The 19,929-nt window shown below is 41.5% G+C and overlaps 2 protein-coding genes across 12 annotated transcripts in view; both read right to left on the bottom strand.

Annotated features, from left to right (window-relative positions):
- The window catches only part of madd (MAP-kinase activating death domain), a 43,250-nt gene extending 38,482 nt beyond the window's left edge, over positions 1-4,768 (bottom strand). For 5 of the 8 annotated variants that reach the window (XM_083666984.1, XM_083666988.1, XM_083666989.1 and 2 more), the window contains exon 1: positions 4,505-4,768. The gene's annotated coding sequence lies outside the window, so the exon portion shown is untranslated. Of the gene's footprint in view, positions 1-824; positions 934-4,504 lie in introns of those variants that run through there. The other 3 variants (XM_083666986.1, XM_083666987.1, XM_083666985.1) reach the window with 3 other exon arrangements.
- Positions 4,769-7,669: 2,901 nt separating this feature from the next.
- nr1h3 (nuclear receptor subfamily 1, group H, member 3) lies at positions 7,670-19,729 on the bottom strand. Of its 4 annotated transcripts, none has more exons than XM_083667034.1 (11): positions 19,669-19,729; positions 16,685-16,908; positions 15,573-15,649; positions 12,997-13,230; positions 12,276-12,557; positions 11,653-11,858; positions 11,128-11,307; positions 10,751-10,850; positions 9,345-9,458; positions 8,633-8,727; positions 7,670-8,368 (listed from the first exon to the last, which is right to left on the bottom strand). In XM_083667034.1, the coding sequence occupies exons 3-11, from the start codon at positions 15,613-15,615 to the stop codon at positions 8,222-8,224; spliced, it is 1,401 nt and encodes a 466-aa protein (XP_083523160.1). In that variant the 5' UTR covers positions 15,616-15,649; positions 16,685-16,908; positions 19,669-19,729; the 3' UTR covers positions 7,670-8,221. The 4 variants fall into 4 exon arrangements, with proteins under 4 accessions (XP_083523160.1, XP_083523162.1, XP_083523161.1 ...); XM_083667036.1 differs by having other exon boundaries at positions 12,291-12,557; XM_083667035.1 differs by lacking the exon at positions 19,669-19,729 and adding an exon at positions 18,630-18,766.
- Positions 19,730-19,929: the final 200 nt, after the last annotated feature.

Below are 19,929 nucleotides of genomic sequence, written 5' to 3'. Positions count from 1 at the left end.
TCAGAAAATAGTGTACTGACCCAGAGACATCCAAGTACTGTATATACACTCTAGATAGAATGCAAGAACGCATTTTGGAACACAGCCATAGTATCAACAATAGCCCAACACAGGAAGAGATGGAGCGACCTTGTTGAGGCCTTGTGAGTCACCTGGCGCAATGAGACTTAAGTAAGTCAGTAGGAGTCATAGTTCAGAAAACTAAAAAGTTGGGACATTGAAAATCAAAGTGTATTCATCAAATACACAATATACAGGATACAGTGCAATGAAATGCTTATGGCAAGCTTTTCTGCGCACTTCCAGGGTACCTCATGGGAAATATTCCTAAATACAGCTGAGCTTTGCGCTAAGCTTAGGTTAACCAATCAAATTACAAAAAACACTGTACTGGCCCTAAATCATTAGCAGGTAAGCAGGACACATCTACGGTAGCCTAAACAACCCAACCTCAACTTTTACGGTAGCCTAAACAACAAACCAAAACTTTAAACCCATCAAAAACCTGAGAGGACACATTTGAAGACACTGGCTAATGCTACTTCATTACCTAATCATTGATGAAATAGGACAAAAACAATCCTTTTAACAGTGGTACTCAGAGAGCAAATGTTGTAAAAAAGCTATATAGGGTTCATAAACATGATCATGTTGCTACAGTTCCTCTGGCAGCGTCGGTAAATAGCGGGCCTTTCACTGTCTGAGGGTTAATGTTTGATTATACAGAGGCATACTTTTTTTAATTTCCTCACTAAGGCAACAAAGCATAGGCTAATTAACCTGAGAGACTACAGAAAATGGTGTTGGTTGTGTGCACAACTTACAATCATGCCTTCAAGGATAGTGTCACCGTGGCTGGTGTAAACAGATGTCCATTGACGATTATTCCCAGTTCAGTTGACAAAATGGCATTGCTGTTCCCTAAACATTCCCATTTTGCCAAACATCACCCAGATCCTCGATCAGAAAAATCCCATTCGCACAACCATCTCTGACCAGACCTGGCCCATGCATCTTTTCCTCATCTCATTTCCATTCATTTTAGACCACTGATCTAATGACTGAATAGGTGAAAGCAATACATACAACAAAAACTCAACGTTGTCTAGTCTAGACAGAAGGTGTTAATAAACTTATGATAGCCAAGGCAGTATGGCCTAAAGCCATTCTAGATCTTCTGGGGATATTGATAGTTACATTTTGGCATGTTTTCTTCAGCTACACACACAAAGAAAGGGTATATTTTAATCTCACTTTCGACAGGCTAGGCCTAATCCTGCAAGAGTTTACATAATCATCCCCACATTGACTATTTTATCATAACAATTATTGCACCCACAGCAGTTTCTATCAAAAATACATCAGAGAGCATTGCAATGGCATTATTTGTTGACTGCATTTACACCAAGGCATACCAGTAATTCAATTGAACATTTGTGGGGGCTGATCAACTTGGGAACTCGGTAATTAACTGGCAGCAAAATACACAAAGCTGTGCTCAAATGTACGCTGGTGTCCTTTTCATAACTAAATTAGCCTAGCCTATACAGTGAAAACATTCAGTCCGTATTGCAGTGCTTAGCCTACCTCTGAACTACTCACAGCATTTAAGACAAAGGTAAATATGCAGGTGGTTCCTTTCTCCACCCAGAAAGACAAACATGCTCCAATCATATCAATTTACAAGAATCTGTCAGAGGTGGCTGTCTTTGATCTGATAAAGTAATGGATCCTCAAACGATCCAAACGTATAACTGTGTGAATCAATAGTGCTTCAGAGGCAAATGCAGCAACTCTCTGTGGTGGTGAAGGATTACATTTAAAAAATACTTTAACGGAAAAATGGAGCCTCATGTTTGAATGTTAAGTTGGAAGCTATTCAGTCACTTATTTACTGGTAAGTCTTCAGTCTAACCATAGATAGACTCTCTCTATAAGTCTAACCACCTTCATCGTCAACAGTTTTGTTGGCTCTCATTTGAAATAGGCCTACCTATTGTTTTTTCAAGATGGCTATTTCACAAACTCACATTTCAAGGTAAGTAAGTGGAATATGACAAAGTTTGAATACATTGGAATCATCATCAAAATGCTGCATAGCAGACGTGTGCAACAAAAAAACTTGACCGAGCCATACAAAGTATAATTAGGTCTACAGAATGCAGTGAAAACAACAGTCACTCTAGGTACTATATAATGTGTGTGGCGGAATAGGACACTTCATCCACTTGCTGATTGGTGCTGTGTCATTGGATTGGATATGATTCAAAGGAACCTACACAACTGACTGCAGCTAATTCCTCGTGTGATTCAGCAAATTAATTTCAGCGTCTGCCAAGTGACCTAAAAAAACGATTCAGTAAACCCATCATTTAGGCCAATCATGTCTTCTAGGCTAGCCTAGGCCTATTCATTTTGCAATCCTATCTGATGCATTGGTATCATAGCTTTGCTTCCAACAGGATCATTCTCAAATGGAATCTCAGGGCCCACTCTATAAGATTTCAGTCAAAAGGCTGGGAGATATGGAGATACATTTGTAAAAAATTATATAAAATGTTTCATAACATTTTATAAAATAGTCAGGCTTGGTCATATTAGGCAAAGCTGTTTAATCATATCATCGTTCTTTGATGTAAAGCGGCCTATGGAAAGATGTACTGAGAATTCTGATCTACGCTTAGAACTGGATGCAGGAATCTAAATAAACAATGTCAAATGAATCACAAATACCTTTGATATTTTCAAACAGGACTCCTATACGTCTAGGAATTCTCAGTATATATGATGTAAAAATATATCACTCTCAAAGGATCTCTCCTGTGTGGAATTCTATTTTAACACATCTGGAAGGAGAGAGGAAGCCAACTGCCACCTTCTACATTATTATGCCTATGCGTCCAAAATGTAATCATGTTTCCATGGAACCCAAAATACAAATTATCAACACAGCTTGAATGGTGGGGCCCAGAAGTATAAAAAATTAAAAAAGGGAAAAAAATTGGGGGAGGGGCACATTGTTTGTTTATGGATGCACCGCTCAAGACTCAAACCTCTCAGCAGGCTCATCTGACAAGAGGTGAGCTACGGGTCAAACAATCAAAGCCTTCCTTTCTTGTGAACAGGAAATCAGTGTGGGCTAATGTGCATAATGCCTGGCCCTGATCCTCCATGAGAGGAAACGCAGGCCAACTGAAATCGAATCACACACAGGCTAAATAATGGTGCAGGTTAACACAACAGCTGAATCTAGTCGGCAGGGTCTGCAGGCAGCACTCACTGGTTATGTAAGCACTGAGGGGAGAGAGATGATTCACACACCATGCACACCAGTTCTTGCCAGTAAAACTGACCTGCAATAAAGACAGGATAAAATGGCCCCCACACATCAAAACAGATAACAGACCTATTGGCAAGACACGTCTCCACTTAACACATTATGGAGTCTCTCTTTTTTTGCATATTTTCTATTGATCTGTCATATGAAAACAATTAGATAGCCAGAGTCTCTTAGTCTAAATAGGGATTTTCCCTCACTCTCTCTGTTGGCCTGCCTGGAAATGTAGATAGTTGGGTCATGTGCAAGGTTTCTGATAACATATGAGAATTTCTTCCAAACGTGGCAATGTGCAGTCTGTTGACAAGATGTCTTTCTTGCTATATTTTGACAGGTTAAATAACAACGTGCATGCAATTCTCATTGACATCATTGTAATACTTTTGGCTGACGTAAAGATGCAAGAGTCAAGATTCATCTCCATCTCCTCTAATCTAATGTAGCCCACCTAGGTCTAAACGCCCTTGACCTCAGTTCCTGGTACTAACCATTGATAGTATGTGTGTGTGTATATATATATAGATATAGATATATATAGATATAGATATAGATATTTACACACACACATACAGGCACTAACCAAGAAGAAATTGTCATTGAGGGCATACAGGCACTAACCAAGAGGAAATTGTCATTGAGGGCATACAGGCACTAACCAAGAAGAAATTGTCATTGTGGGCATCATAAGGTAGGCAGAGCTTTAATGGGTGTGGGGGAGCGACCCATCTTCCCGTCGTTGAGGCAATGAAGGAACTGGCTAGCTTAGTAGCTAGTCAATTTAGCTGGTTGCCTTACGACGACGTCGATATACTAGCCAACTAGCTATATCTAGGTAATTGGCTATAGTATTAGCTAAATGAAACACGGTGTAGACAAGCTACCTCCAAATGCATATTCGGCTAGCGCCGTCTATAAATAATCAGCCTCCCCATGCTAGCAGATACAGGCTCTGGACAGGTCTGGTTCATCACTTCTTACGTCACGAGTGCATTCGCTAGCCAGCTCTGTCCGCTACCCGTGGCTCATATGGCATATTGACATATGACTAACAGCGAGCAAAACAGCTACATTACATATTTGAACTCGATTCGTTCGCTATTATGATACCTCGTGACTGCCATTAATTAAATTCAACAATAATACAAACAAGACACAAGAACATCTTACTAGTAGTAGTATATTAGCTACCTAGCAATACCTGCTAGTGCTAGCTAACTGATGTCGTCGGCCTGGCAGTGGTGGTGGGAGAAGCCAGTGAGATGAATTGAGACCTTTCTCAAAACATGAGATCTAAGAAATATCCCGGATGCATTGTCTGTAGATCGCGTTTTAATATCTATTCCGTGTGTGGTCCATATTCACTCCTTCTTTGCTAATACGCGATATTTTAGCAGCTAGCCTAGTCATTGAATGGTCAGCTGTCAAACTGACTTCACAACATTTCCTCAGATTATCGTGCAGGGAGTTCCGCATTGTGTTGACCCAGAGGGAGACTGTACCATTGTGTGAGAACGGGTGCGCGATGAAAGATTAAAAGCGATGCGCATGATCACCTCAATCTCTATAACACAGAATATTACATATAGAGAGAGAAAAGCAAGATACAGACACCACTACAGTAATTGTACATTTTATTGATGTCTCAACTCAAATCACTTACTTGGAAATTACGATAACAAAACATCGGAAAATGAGTGGTTTCTCGTTTCAGTTGTAACACAAATATATAATCAGGCACTAGGCTACAATATGTTTTGTTTTTTTTCGTTTTTTAATTTATACATATAAAGCAGAATATTGTACAAGGTCTTAAGGCGTTAAAAAATATTAAAATAAGTTTGCATTTCTATATCAACATTGTTTACAGCTTCACCCTTTGAGATACAGGTAAGGGAATTAATTCTGCACACCAGAGTCAATTACAATCAACTTTCAGTTATCTATTAACATAACAATTTTAAGGAAGATCATGTACTGTATGCATGTCAAACAACTGAGAACAAACATCTGACTTAAGACCCATACCATGTATATCACATATGTTAATGATTATCATTTAGACTGAAAATACTGAAATAAATCATTTAAATGCAGACAACTATCATTCTATGGTATGAGTTAGATGTTGAAGGGGGAGTAAAATGTAAAAGAAAATACAGATTTCCTGGTTTTGCAGATGAAGCCCTCCCTGTGCGCTTCACATTTGCAATGGAAGCAGAACAGTGAGTGTGACAAGCGAACCCTTATCCTGCCCTCCTCCACAGTAGACACCATTTGGTTCTCAAGAGTCATTGAAAATAGATTATGGCTCCACACGTGTATTTCCCTTGGGCATTTTTTAGGTCCAAGGACAAGAGGAAGAGCTTTGAATGGAGTTAGAGTCAGCTCATGTAAACACAATATCGAAGCCATTTGATTGCAGATGCAAGACTGCCAACCCTTAGGCCATATTCCATATTGTACATTTTTTACATATTGTTGCATTGCTTTTTTCCATGACTGAAATCCCCCCCTAGTAATTGTTCCATATTGCTAATTCCCTTATTATTGTGCCACTTTCACATGTTTCTATGATAGACACAGTCTTTCATTTGTGCAGCTGTTTCTATGATAGAGTGTGTCTATTTCAGACAGATTACAGTTGAGTAAAGTGTTTGGAATGGACAAAACCATTACCCCTAACAGCTATCCTGTGTCTGCAATCATTGCCATGTAAGGACTATTTTCCAGTTTGATAGAAACAGAAATGAATAAATCCGTAGATAATGAGATGTAATGAATCTAATAGATGTTTTTGGACACAAGCCGGTGGTCAGTGATTCAAATTTGGTGCTGTATTTGGACAACATGACCAACTTGTACGACTTCAACTAAAAAAACAGTATTTCAACATTTTACCAAGCTGGGAAACAATATACAGTATCTGTGTTAATTACTTTATTTGTTTATAATGATGGTACATAATGTCAAGAGAGAGAGTGAGACTTAGTGGGAATTAGCTTTAATACAGTATGTGACATGCTTGATTGCTAGATTCATTGGTTGATGATGTTTAATTGACTGCCTAGTGGGTATTGGTATATGTAGCAGGTAAAATAAGAGTTTATATATCTGTATGTGTCTGAGGCCATAAGGGGGGGGGGGGCAGGATAAATGACTAGACCAATAACAATCTACTTCGAGGGATGCATATCTCCCAAGGAATGCTTTGCAGATGGCTGATCAATGAACAGAGCAGCAGCACACAGTTCACAGATTAAGTAGGACAATAGAACATCCTTTCAATAAACACTGAACAAGCTATCCCATCCTCAACATTTTTACAGCACTTGTGTTAAGTGTTTGAATCAACCTCTTAGAATAACAATGCATGAGCATGAAGGAACTTTACGTAAACCAGTGTATGAGAAATCAGCCTGTCTGTCACATATCCAATGATGTTTGAAAAATAACCGTTTTCTTGTGCGTTAGTGTGTGTTGATTGTATCATGTATTAAATAGTGATCATACTAAATTATAGAATATATATATATATGTGTGTCTCTTATGAATATATACTCTGGATGTATGTGAGTGTTTGGGGACATTTACTGTATAAATCGCTAGAAGAGCCCCATTACGGTGTCTTGGAAGAGGAAACATTAGTGGTAGACTAGAGAGTACACTTCTCTATACCAACAATACACATCACATGACTTTACCTGGCACATTTCTACACCAATCAGAATTGTTTTCATGTTCAGTTTAGCCAATCAGAAGGCTGACAATCAAGCCGCTGGCAGGGCTGCGTTCAGGAGGGTGCAGCATAATGAACGGTGCAGATAGAAATGCTATGAATCGATCTGCTTATGTCCCCAGGGAATTTAACGGGAGGCATCTGTTGACAAAGGACCACCTCAATACTGGTTCTGCAAGGCACATGCACACCTCCTGCTAGAACGTTGCATTGTATTGTTTGACCCAAGTAGGAGGCGTGGCCGTGTTCAGGATCTATAAATATGTTTGAGTAACCTGGGTTGCCCTTTTACACTAAAGCAGACCTTGGTCTGACCCACCACCTCCCCGGACCCCTGTAGCATTCCTGAATTAGAATTTTTCCTAAACATTCTACAACAATGTGCCCTACTCAGTGCAGCCCTGCTCTACCAACAACACACAATACCAACCAGATGACCTACCACTCCATGATAAATCAGGACACTAATAATAGGACATTGCTTACTAACATTGGGTAGCAGTTTGCAGTCCTCCGTATTCTGTCCTACTGCAGCACAGGGTCGTAAAATTGCTTATTTTTTTACTCGGGGGGGGGGGGGGGGGGGGGGGGGGGGCATTGTCCAGGAATTGGATTACAAGAGAGCTATTGCCATGGCCTGCTCAATGCATCATGGTAATAATCATCATTAGAGATGTAGAACCGCTCTAGACTAACCATCAATAGATTATTCATGATTAACACTGGCTAGCAAATCTCACCATACGTCCGTCTCATCTTTTGACAACAGGATGAGCAAGGGCGGCAAGAAACCAGGTTTGTACACTCCAACCCCCCAATCAGATTACAGGGTGCCAGCCCCCCCCCCCCCCCCCACCCCCGCATCTGATTACAGGGTCCCAGTCCACAGGAGAGGGGGGCATCACTATCCCGCCAAATCCCATGGAAGAATAATCAGAGAAGAAGAAAACATCCTCCAAACTGGCAACCGATCCACAAGTTTGACCAGTAGGGTAGAGAGAGAGGAAGTTGGGTGCCTGGGAGACTTGATTTATTCTCAGGGCTTTCCGGTCACACAGAAGATGCCCCATTGTTTATGTCCTACCCAGGTATGCAGGGCGGTGAAAGTCTACATCGTTTTTTAGTTTTGAGCAGGAGAGGGAGGTTGGTCACTCGTGAACATCCCAGATTTCAGAGAGCAGAGGGGGGAGTTTCTTGTCCTGGAGACGCAGGGCGAAGACCTGCTCCGAGTGGACACTGCTGAGGGTGCGGAGACTCACCAGCTTCATGAGCATACGGGGAAACATCAGGTGATCCTGAGGGAGAGGACAGGAACATTAAACCAATGTTTAAATCATTATTATTTTATCTAAACAGGGAAAACGCTAAATCATCAATCAGAATCTATTCAGACGTACTGTAAATAGACTACACAGCAAGTTTTCAAACGATCTTCACACTCGAATTGTAATGGAATTTAGCCCAACCCTGCAGTGTGCTTGTGGTCACTGCTGACCAAATCTTCCATCCAGTTAGGTTCAATATGTGCCTGGGAGGTTTTGTAACTGGATGGCACTTACATTTGGTCTCTTTATCATGATGTAGGAGCGAAGAGCGTCCACGTATGGCTGCTGTAGTCGCTCCACCAAATCATGGTCCTGCACGTTGGGCCGATCTGGAGAGCATGTGGATACAGATGAACCATGTTTTATATGTAACACATCAGTATGGGATCTGGAGTAACATACATGTACACACTGATAGTACTAGATAGATGATTTGTCAACTTTGGACTGATTGATTTCTCTACGTGGCAAACAACTAAGAAATAATATGTATTGTGACCTGCATCGATGGAAACTGTATTGTTGTATATACATGAAAAGCATTAGGCTACAGAAGTCTCTCTGGCACATGGTGCTTTTGTTTTGAGTTGTGCTCTCTTGTAAATAGCTCCCACGTTGTGCATTTTCTGTAAATCTCATCAATGCTGAACCAATTGTATTCATTGTTCAAATATCCCTTGTTTTCTGAGTTTATTCTGAGTTTGCCATCCAGACTACACATACAAATATCAGTTCGATCTTAAAGGGACAGTTCACTCAAGTTGACATATTTTCCCTCTTTACCTTGGCTATTACTGATGAACCCAGACTGTTTTTGTATATTGCGGTTATTCAACTACATTACAACTGCCTCAGGCTAGCATTTGTATAGAGTGAGCTTCCCCTTTAAGCCCTTGCATTTGAAGCATTGCCCCTTATGGCCTGGCCTTGGTCTTTGACCTCTGACCTGCAGAGAAGATGTTGATGGCGATGAGCAGAGCGTACTCAGCCTCGTCCAGGTGCAGGTCGTTCATACCCTTGGAAAACTCAAAGATTGGGTTGATGAACTCAAACTGAAGCCCTGAGGGGAAAGAGAAATAGAGACAAGAGGGTTGAGGGCTGAGGGGAAGGAGCCTTGGGCCGTTGTCAGGAGGGTGATATGGCACAATAACAAAGCTGTGTGGCGCTTTAGGTACTCAGAGAAATTAGGTCATTATTCAAGGTTGGTAAAAAGGGGAAAATTAATGAACAAGTAAATGAGACATTTTTAGTTTAGATCAGATGAATGTCATTTTTCCAGAATGACACATACAGGAAATAATAAATCAGCTCATCAAAAACACAACAGTACATTACAAAATACATAGTTAACATACAATTACATCACACCCACTACAACAAAGTGCATAGGCCTAAATGGTAACAGACAGGTTGTGATGAGTGCAGCCACTCTCATTCAATAGCTTTAAAAGCTGGCACAAAGCCAGCGAGTCCTCTGGGTGTTCACAGGCAGAGACCATATCCTGTGACCTCGAAATCACATTGTTCTCAAGCCTCCTTTCGAGGTCTGGAGAAAGTGTTATTAGTTGATTCCGTTTGAATGGAGTGCAGGCTGTGAGTGGTGTCATTCTGATTGGCTTGGAGCAGAAGTGATGTTTTGTGAACAATATCCCCTCACCTTTTTTGTTACTCTTACAAAGAGCTAATTAGTCAGTGATCAACTTAACCAGCAAGCTATATTTTTTAAAATGGGCATTGCTGAAGTGGTTTTATGTTCCCTGGGATTATAATTCAGTTGTTGGCACACCACCCATGTCAGAGCATGTGAGCGGAGAGGAGCTGACGTCATTTGACCGGAGATTGGAGCAGGTATTCAAAACATTGGAGCACCGGGCTTCTCTACCGCTCCAATTACGCTCCAATACCGCTCACATCACAAGCTCAGGGCTTTCATGCGACTAAAATATTTTCAGATATTCCAATAAATCCTGCATGGAAATGTTTTTAGACAATAACAAGACAAAGCCGCGCCAGCCATCCTATCAAGCTAGTGTCACTTTCATCACTGAGCAAATGATCCGTTTCCTCATGACTTCAAAGCAAATATTGTAAATACTTTCAAGATTAGACGTCGGTGATTATATAGCGACAACGTTTTCCTGTGAGCAGTGGTGAGACAACCAAACCAGGGTGTTGTTGTTATGGATTCAATTTATCTTTGGTGATAACATCGCCTACTTCTCTCCTGAGACTGAAAGCAATGCCTGTCAATCTGGCAACCAGTCTGCGTTGTATTCCAAAAGCAACGGCAACTGGAGTGTAGATAATAAGCTAAAGTAGACCATCTGAGAGAAGGGGAGTGTGACAGTGTACCTGCTTTGGCAAAATCCTCCTTGTTGTAGCTGAAATCCTTCAGAAATGTAATGCTCTCGATGGCAGGGTTGTACCGCCGAGATGTCTCCAGCAGCATGATCTGCAGAACAAACACACGTCTCGGTGACTGGAACGCAGGTGAGAGAAATAGTCGAGACTTCGCCTACGTGACATACTGAGACGTTTATTCCGGACAGCCGTCACAATGATGTTGGGAGAAAGAACTACAGTGCTAGACATTGACGCTGACAGACTTACCACTATTTCCTGTCTAAATCTTTCAAAGAACATTCAAAACAGACATTTGTTGTTATTACTGGGAAATAAACATCAGATTAAAAGATGGAAAGGGAAAGGTGAATTTCAGCATTATTAACCTCGATGGTTGAGGTTTTGAGCAGAGCGATCTGGTCCTCTCTGGTGAGCTCTAAGAAGCCGGGCAGCTGCTTGGCGAAGTCCACGATTTCTTGGACAGACATGATGGCCAGCTCGGTGAAGTGGGCGAAGCGCTGCTGTCGCAGCTCCCTGCTCTGTGGGTCCTGACTCTGTGGCCATGGCTAGAAAACACATATACAGACATGAATGAATGAACCAATCGATGATTGGATGAATAAATCAATCCACATATTGATCATCACAGAGATTGACTCATATGCCCAGAGATGATAAACATCAAAATCAGGAGCTGAGCTGTCAAATAGTTCATTAAGATCCATCTCAATACTGAATCGATTAAATACCTTCAGTACATATAAACACCCACCATATTCAGAAGATGATACAGTTTTCTTAAATTAATCTCAACAAGACAATGGAAAACATGGCTAAATCAGAGACAGACACCCAGGCTCCCCTAATAGTACGTTAAGACCCTTCTATGGGGTTGACCTGTCGACACTCACAGTGACTTTGGGGCGGTCAATGAAGGATCTCTTGTTGCACTGCTTCTGCATGGACACCAGCTTCTCGATCATCTCGAGCTGCTCGGGGGCGAGGGTGACCACCTCCGGCGGCGGGGTCGGAGTCACCACCGCAGACGTGCGAGCCGTCTCATCCTCGTGCTGCTTCTTCATCTTCTTCACTCTGATCTGCTCCTCTGAGAGAACGCCTGCAGCCACGGAGAGGAGAGGAACCAAAACGAGTTAAATGGTGTAGAATTACATTTCACAGAATGAACGTTCCAATTCAAATCGACGTTCCTTGATGGGTTGACCGGTGTTTAGTTTAGGTTTCCAGTCAGCTTTATATATCTATGGTGACGATGGAATGACGTCAATCATGAGGCCCGCAGTTACTGTATGGAAAAATGCATGGGGGGGGGGGAGTATATGGGGATACAGTACCTTCCCTTTATCTATATAGGGTAATAAGGGCTTTCCAACATTAAAGACTTACCCTCCTCCTAACCCCCTGCCTCATGGAATAACATTTCTATGTTTCTGATGTAGAGCATTGCCACTCAAGTCCTTTTCTTTCACGTTGTTCTAAACACAAACTGCATTCTGTCTAACGGTCAGTCTTTTACCATCGAGCCACTCACACTGCTCCAGCATGCCCGCCTCCCTGCACTTGCGTAGGCGGCACTGCTGGCACTTGCGGCGCATGTACATGTCCATCTCGCAGCGGCCGTTGTTCTTGCACGAGTACTGGGCGCTCTTGATGACGCTGCGGCGGAAGAAGCCCTTGCAGCCCTCGCAGCTCAGCACGTTGTAGTGGAAGCCAGAGGCCTTGTCCCCACACACGCTGCACACCTCGTTCCCCAGCATCTTAGGGGCCGGCCCCTTCTTCCTCTTCACCGGCTGGCCCTCTGGGGAGATATTGTATGGCTGTGTCACATAAATGGAAATACAGTGTGTGTGTGTGTGTGTGTCGCTTTTAGTTACCTGGTACCGTAGGATGCAATTTGCACAACAAGGAAAATCTGGGAAGGGGGATTCTAGTTCTGGTCCAGTTTCATGATATATTATAAGAAGAAACGGGTCTGAAAATATCTTTTTTTTTTTTTTTTTCTCCAGGGGCATTGAAAAGGGTAGACAATCAGTTTAGAATGGCAGCCTGACATTTAGTGACTCATGTCGCAGCCTATTATGTAAACACACACAGAGACAACATGTCATATGAGGGGCCAAGACAAGTCCCTAAATGCAAACTTGACTGAGAACAAACATTGAGGAGCCTACAAGCTCAAACCAGGCAGACAGGTTTGATTTCATCATAGACATCATATCGAAAGGACACACTCGCACCTGTGTTGGCGGGCATATCGCCTGCTGCGGGATCCAGCTTGATGTCCCTGGGCTCCATGGACAGAGGGCTGCTCATCTCAGCCAGCGAGGGGCCATTCTGAAAGGGGCTAGGGAACTTGGTTGGGTGGGGCAGGGACAGAAGGTCCTCATGCTTCACTTCAGCAGCCGTGCTGCTCTTGCTCTTGATGCAGTCCAGCTGCAGCTCCAAGGCCCCATCAAACACCTTGCTCTCACCTGCAGCACAATACAAGACATTGACAGCTTTATCCCTCAGGTCTCAACTGGAGCACAGCATATTCAGAGACATATTCATGTCTTCTGTTCACCTGTGGCATGCAATTCACCTGTGGTATGCAATTCACCTGTGGTATGCAATTCAAAGTGTTTTAATCAAGTGTAAATGAAGTAGTCTGATGAATTGTCAGTAGTCTGAATATACTGGATTCTTTCAACATCATGTAACAATGCAACATTGTTACATGATGGTTTTTTTGTTCCAATGTACTGTAGTGCTGCTAAAGCGTTTTAGTGTGATAAGAAGAAAACCTGGACCGCACATGTTTTGCATTTGTGGCAAATTTCAATGAGGAGGTGCTAAATTGGAGGAGGAGACTGTACTGATAATACCGAAGGTTGCAAATGAGCCACCTACAGTTACACACACGCACACACGTACACGCACTCACACGCAGTCAAACACACACACAGTCAAACGGACACACACACACACATCAGTACTCAGCTCCAACTTTATTGTTGATGGTGCGTGGTATTTACCGCATTTAGAAAGCTGTTCTTAAAACATTTTGCTAGAAGAGAGATTTCTCTTTCAATGTCAAAAGAAAACACCATAGGAACAAGCAAAGGCCAAGTCATGTCATCTTTCCTGAATGATTAGGCAACATGAAATAAAGGGAGAGAGAATTATGCATGGGTCCACTCAGTAACTGGCTATTTGACATAATAAGAAAGGAAGATTTGGGGTAGGGCTGGCAACACACTGTACCTGTACCTGACTTATGTATTGATAGAATTACCAGAATGTCACCTTTATGTGCCTAACTGCCATAATGCTCCATTTAATAGTAAGAATTTAGACAGTGTGAATAGGCTATACCATCCGCAACTGCAAAATAATGCTGCATTCAAAATCATGACTGTGCCAAATTATAATTGTTCTATCAAGACAGGCCATAAGCAATATATAAACATCATATGAAAACGTGATGGGAAGCATAATTATATGATCCCGGAAAATGATAATGAATTAAATAGGCTCCAGGCCAACCCGATTTGGGAAAGACGCTGTAGACAGCGAACAAGCACTCAAATATAGTGCCGTGGCATTCCAATATGGCATTCCAATATGTTAACGTCAACACAAAAAAACAAGTACCATTTGAGATCTCTACGCTGCACATGCCTCCCCAGCTGACTCACTCCCTCCCTTTCACACTCACTTTACCATGATCTTCCTGAAATAATGCATTCAAATATATCATTAAAGGAAAATCAACTATGCTCAACAGCACAAGACAGAAAACATGCAGGGGGGAATATCTAGACACGGGGATGGGAGCACAATTTTACTCATTAATAATGTATTGGTATATTTCTCATCAGCCCATCATTGATATGGTCCAAAAATATAAGGAATGTGTGCATAAAAACCTCAGACATCCTAGTTGTGAGCTCAGACTTACTTCTTGGAATAGTCTCAACAGAGACTATCATCATGAGACTATTCCAGGAAATACAGTGCAAGCATTTGGACAGTGCAAGCATTTTTTCTTCTTTTGGCTCTATACTCCAAAGGATTGATTCAAAATCAATCAATTAATATGAGGTTAAAGTACAGATTGTCAGCTTTTGAGTATAAATATTGGTTTCACCACTTAGAAACAACAACACTTTTTATACACCTTTCATACGTTATTTATATCCCCGGATTTCTGAATCAACCATTCACTGGCGACAGAGCAGCGCAAGCTGTACACAGAGTGCTGCCTTACAGAGAGAATACTGTATGTTGAGCAAAACCCACCAAACTAGTTTACTAGTCAAGGTATGGAATCACTTGAGAACGTCGGTATTCTGAGTGGCTGGTGAATTTTCTCATCCACTAGATGCCTTCATTGGTCGACCAAAAAGTGAATTTCATGCCCTGCCCACTGTTTGCCACCACGACCCGTCTAACAGCACCTAAACTGAAACAGCTCCCACACTGCCATCAGAAGCACTTCACAACAAAACAGTGTTGTTGTTTTTTTAAGCTTAAATAAAAAATTTAAAAAAGTTGTAATGTCATAGTTAATCACTCTCTCAATATAACACATTTTTAATTTTGACAAAAGTTATGAAATTGTTCTGACAAATAGTTCTACAGTATTTGAAAAAATGTCATCTCTGGTTAAAGATTGAGTTATAACGGCCTTTTGAGTACTCATGCCCATCCCTGGTTACATAACCATACCTTACCATAACAGATGTAGAGATAGTTGAATATGAACATATTGCATAATGCATTCCTAACCAATTAGTATAGTTCTTCAGAATGAAAGAGATGGGGCTCTTACCATGACCAACATCTGTGATATCAGTCGCAGACAGTGTGGACATCTTCTGCACAGCAGCTTGTCATTACGAAATCAATCTACACATTAGGGGAAGAATACAAGAGTCAACATTATGGAACACTCCTACTTCTCTCAAGGTATTTGATTGAATATTGTTTGCAGTGAGTAAGAAGGAAATCACTGTTGGGGCACCGATTCTGTATTAGTTAAAACATCCAGAGGCCTACTTGGTAATACTTAAATGTGTGTCAAAAGTGAACATGGAAAAAAAAAAAGGAAATAAGTAGAAGCAGAAGTGGTAGAAAAGCAGAAATGGTATCAGTGATTTTTCAAATATGGAATCAGCCTATTTTGAAATCGTAATCTAAGGATAGCCCAAATCACTGTCATGCCATCATATTCCAGATTTTGTTCGTAAAAGTATTATTTTTCTACAAATTAGATTTTCAAAAAAGAAAAAGTGGGCAACAGTATGCTTTAGTCTGCCACAATCTAAGGGAGTCAGAATTGAGATTTTCCAATGTGAGTGTTCAAGAGATAAGTGCAGTTCAATCAAGTTGTTAAGTCTATGGGGTTGTGGACGGAAAAACATTGATTGTGCAGGCCTACGGTTGTATGGATATATAAAGAAGGCCATATACTATCACAACCATAATCATTATCCCTATGATTCATAAGGTCAATGACCTGTGTCTCACCCCTTACAGAACATGACCCAGAGTGGTGTTCCAGCCACGCAGTGACAGCGCTTGGGAAACGGCCTACATCAGCACAACTGTATCTGACAGAAAATGTGTCTGCCCTGACTTCAGGCATGATCACTGATACCCAAATTAAAAAATGACCAACATTGTGACAAAGGCAAACTCGACAGAAATAAAAAGAAGGTTGCTCGAACAACTGAAGAAGAGGTGCAGCGTGAAGAAGAAGTGCAATGAATAACTAGTCTAGGGCATTCACAAACAGACTGCTGCGCCGCAAGTTCAGATAGTTGTAGGCCTGGGCCGAGAAAACAGCACAGAATTTGCAAAGCATAATACTTTCTGATGCACCTGTTAAGCGAGTGACAAAATGTGAGATTGACTTCCGGAAAAGCATGGGGTTCAACATACCTCTGGAGTAATGCCTTGTTATGAACTGTCCATCTTGTCCACGTGTGACTCAAACCTCATACTCTTCCGGCCCGTCTGCACCCGTGTTGACAGAGGAACCTCTTTGGTGAGAAGCCTTTTTCGTGCCCAAATCAAGAAAACACACAAATCTCTCTGCTTGTCTGGTGAAAGTTGATTGACTCAATATCTTGAGAAGAGAGAGGAGCAAACCCTTCTGCTGTGTCCTGTGGGAGAGAGACAGAGAAGAAACAGAGAGAGAGGGGGGGTGGGGGGAAATGGGAACAGGAGAGGTTACTATCGGTCGTTTACATGGCTCTGAAATCCCCACAAGGCCTTATGATCAAGCCTTTTCCTGTTTGAGTGTCTAAGCAGACACTTTTCACAAACACCCTGACAACACACACACACACACACACACACACACACATTAAGGACTTCATCAAAGTTCTTTATATCAAAACACAAACCAATACGAACTTCAGTAAAGCGGTTAGAAGCAACAGAACAAACACTGTACACAAAACACATTCCTACAATAGGGGATTCAATCGTTTTTCATGATTACCGGTAAGTACTCTCTACACACACCCTCTTGCACTGCTTTAGATGAATCAGAGACAGCACAGCTGTACCATGCATTACATCAGCCACAGGGGTCCCTGCTCTCTGTGACCACACTCATTCACTAAGGGGGGAAAGTCCAGGTTCAAGAGGACATCCAGAAATCAATACACTCAATTATTTCACACTCAAACGGCAAGCCTTGGTCCCTTTTCAACGGTCTACATTGCTACGTGCAGACACATTCAGCCCCATTTTATGCACATACTTAGGACCTGTATTCTGAATACAAAATGTTTGACGTAATAGCCTAACTGTAGGTTGGCCTGATTGAAGATCAATTCCAGGAAATAGAGGATACAGGGCAAGTTGTGGGTGATGAGATACGTAGCGTTAACTGGGTGGATGAGAAGATCTAGCCTATAGCTTCAGAGGGTGGGTTATGTTGTGCTGCCTCTGACCTATAGTAACCCCATTCCCTCACTCCCTCCAAGTCCAATGTTCTGTACAGCTTATCAGTCAGCTACCTTTGTCCGAATGGGATCTCTCAAAGACTGACGAGAATTAATCTCAAATGTCACAATTGTGAATCTCTATAGAACTTGAATTCCTAAATGAATTCCAAAACCTAAATGGAAGCATCTGTTGGTCAGAAGTGGACATTTTCTGGATTTTTCTTTTGTGTGACCATCTTAGATCTGAGATAGCCTATGCCCTTTACTTTATTCTGAGCCTGTCATGAGAGCTACGAGGAACAATCCCCTAGTCTCTAAATATAGGATTGTTACTTAATGTGTTGAAGAGGCCGTATAAAGCTCTTAGAGAAAAAACTGTTATATGTTACTAATGTCAAGTTTCAGTACCTCGTTTGATGGTGAGCATAAGTCTGAGTGTGTCTCTGTGTTCTTTTGCCTGTGCGTGCGTGCGTGTGTGTGTGTGTGTGTGTGTGTGTGCGTGTGTGAATAATCTGAAAGTTCTACCACTCTGTAAACAGAATATAGTTCCAACAGAGAAGCAAAAGGAGTTAGCAAGCAAATTGGGTGGGAAATTTCTGTTTCCCATAATCTCACACCATCAGCGGATGCAACTCTCCTTGTAAAGCAAAAAAGATCTTCCATACTCAGCATCAACAACCGTGTGAAAACAGGACACTTTACTGATTGACATCATGAAGTTTGTTTTCCATTGACCTATTGAGGGTAGCAATGTCGTTTGGGTTCCCCAAAAAATAATTTTCCACAATTACTGGAAGAAATGGGTGTGTGACACTAACAGAATGCATCGCAATCAAGAGTACACAATATAGAAGAAGTCCTATCTTAGCTAGCTATAGTAGATTAAATGTCATTCAAAGGGGTCTGAAGAATTGAGTCTCAAAACTTACCTAGACTAGATATATCATTCATCTGTAATCACCATCATGATGATGATGCTGATGTCAAACTGATTGTTGTGGGTGAAAAAATAAGAGTCACAGTGAGACAGATTTTCCTTTGGTTATGAACTTTGTCTAGCTAAATTAGTACAGCCATTTACTTCATGATTCATGGACCAAATGACAAATATGGTGATAATAAACGTTATCCAACAAACAATCTGTAAACGTACCTAACTTGGTTATCTAGCTAGCTATACGATCAGTGCTTAACGGTGCTGACGCTAGCTAGATGGCAAGACAAGATCCCAAATTAGGCAATCTCGTTGTTTCGTAATTCATGACCACCACGACCACCACAACAACAACAGGTTATGTAGCGTTCTTAGTAGCTAGCTTGTTTTCTGTTTTCACATTCACACTTAGCAAGCTAGCTAGCCAAGTTAATTGACAAGTTAAGTAACTTTATCTGTCGGCGAAGCTGACCAAGTTGAACTACATAGTAAAGCTAGGTATGTTTGGCTAGAATCCGTCTAGTACAGCGTGGAAATACTTCCTACACTGTATTTTAGACGGTCTTCCCTTGGCTTGATTGTTTTGCTAGTTCTAGTTGACTATTTAGCGAAAAGCAAGCTGACGCTAATATAGGATCGTCGGTCCTGACAGCTAGCGTCTCTCTATCTTATGACACTGACAGTTCAAATTGACAGCTCAAGTAAATCAAAGTCAGAAGTGAATGGTGGCTTGCCTGGGAGATCGTAGCTAACCGATAGTTACCCCGTTTCGTGGTTGACAGACTCGGTTTGACAATGCAGCCACGAAGCTAGTAGTAGTAGCAGCTATTGCTAGTGTTCAGTATACTCCTCCATCATGTGACACGAGCAGGAAATAACTAAGCTAAGCTAGGCCATAGCAAAAACAACTGCTAGCGCGCTACCTAAATAGAGATTTGAATAATATCGATATTGCCGTAAGTAGTCCAATACAGAAATCACATTTAACAGCTAACAAGGAATGGTATTGTAAAAGTCGCGTGTATGATACATACCACTGCTGACTTGTCCACAACATTCATCAGATCGATTGTTCGTGACGTCATTCCATGACGCTCCACTTTGAAGCTTTGCCTTTGCTCTCTCGGTACTCGCTTTGGTCAAATGGATGGAAAAAGTAAGAGTACTTAGCTGATTAAAGGCGTTGATTAAACAAAGAAAATATCGATGGACAACAAATTATGTTGATCTCTTCTCGTGCAGTTTTCCCTTTAAAAAAGAAATAATTGGTGTTTGTTGGAATATATGAATCCTCT

Source organism: Argentina silus (genome assembly GCF_951799395.1).
Source record: "Argentina silus genome assembly, chromosome: 3".
Classification (NCBI taxonomy): Eukaryota; Metazoa; Chordata; class Actinopteri; order Argentiniformes; family Argentinidae; genus Argentina; species Argentina silus.
The sequence above is the reverse complement of the archived record's forward strand: the minus strand, read 5'-3'. Positions and strand labels throughout refer to the sequence as shown.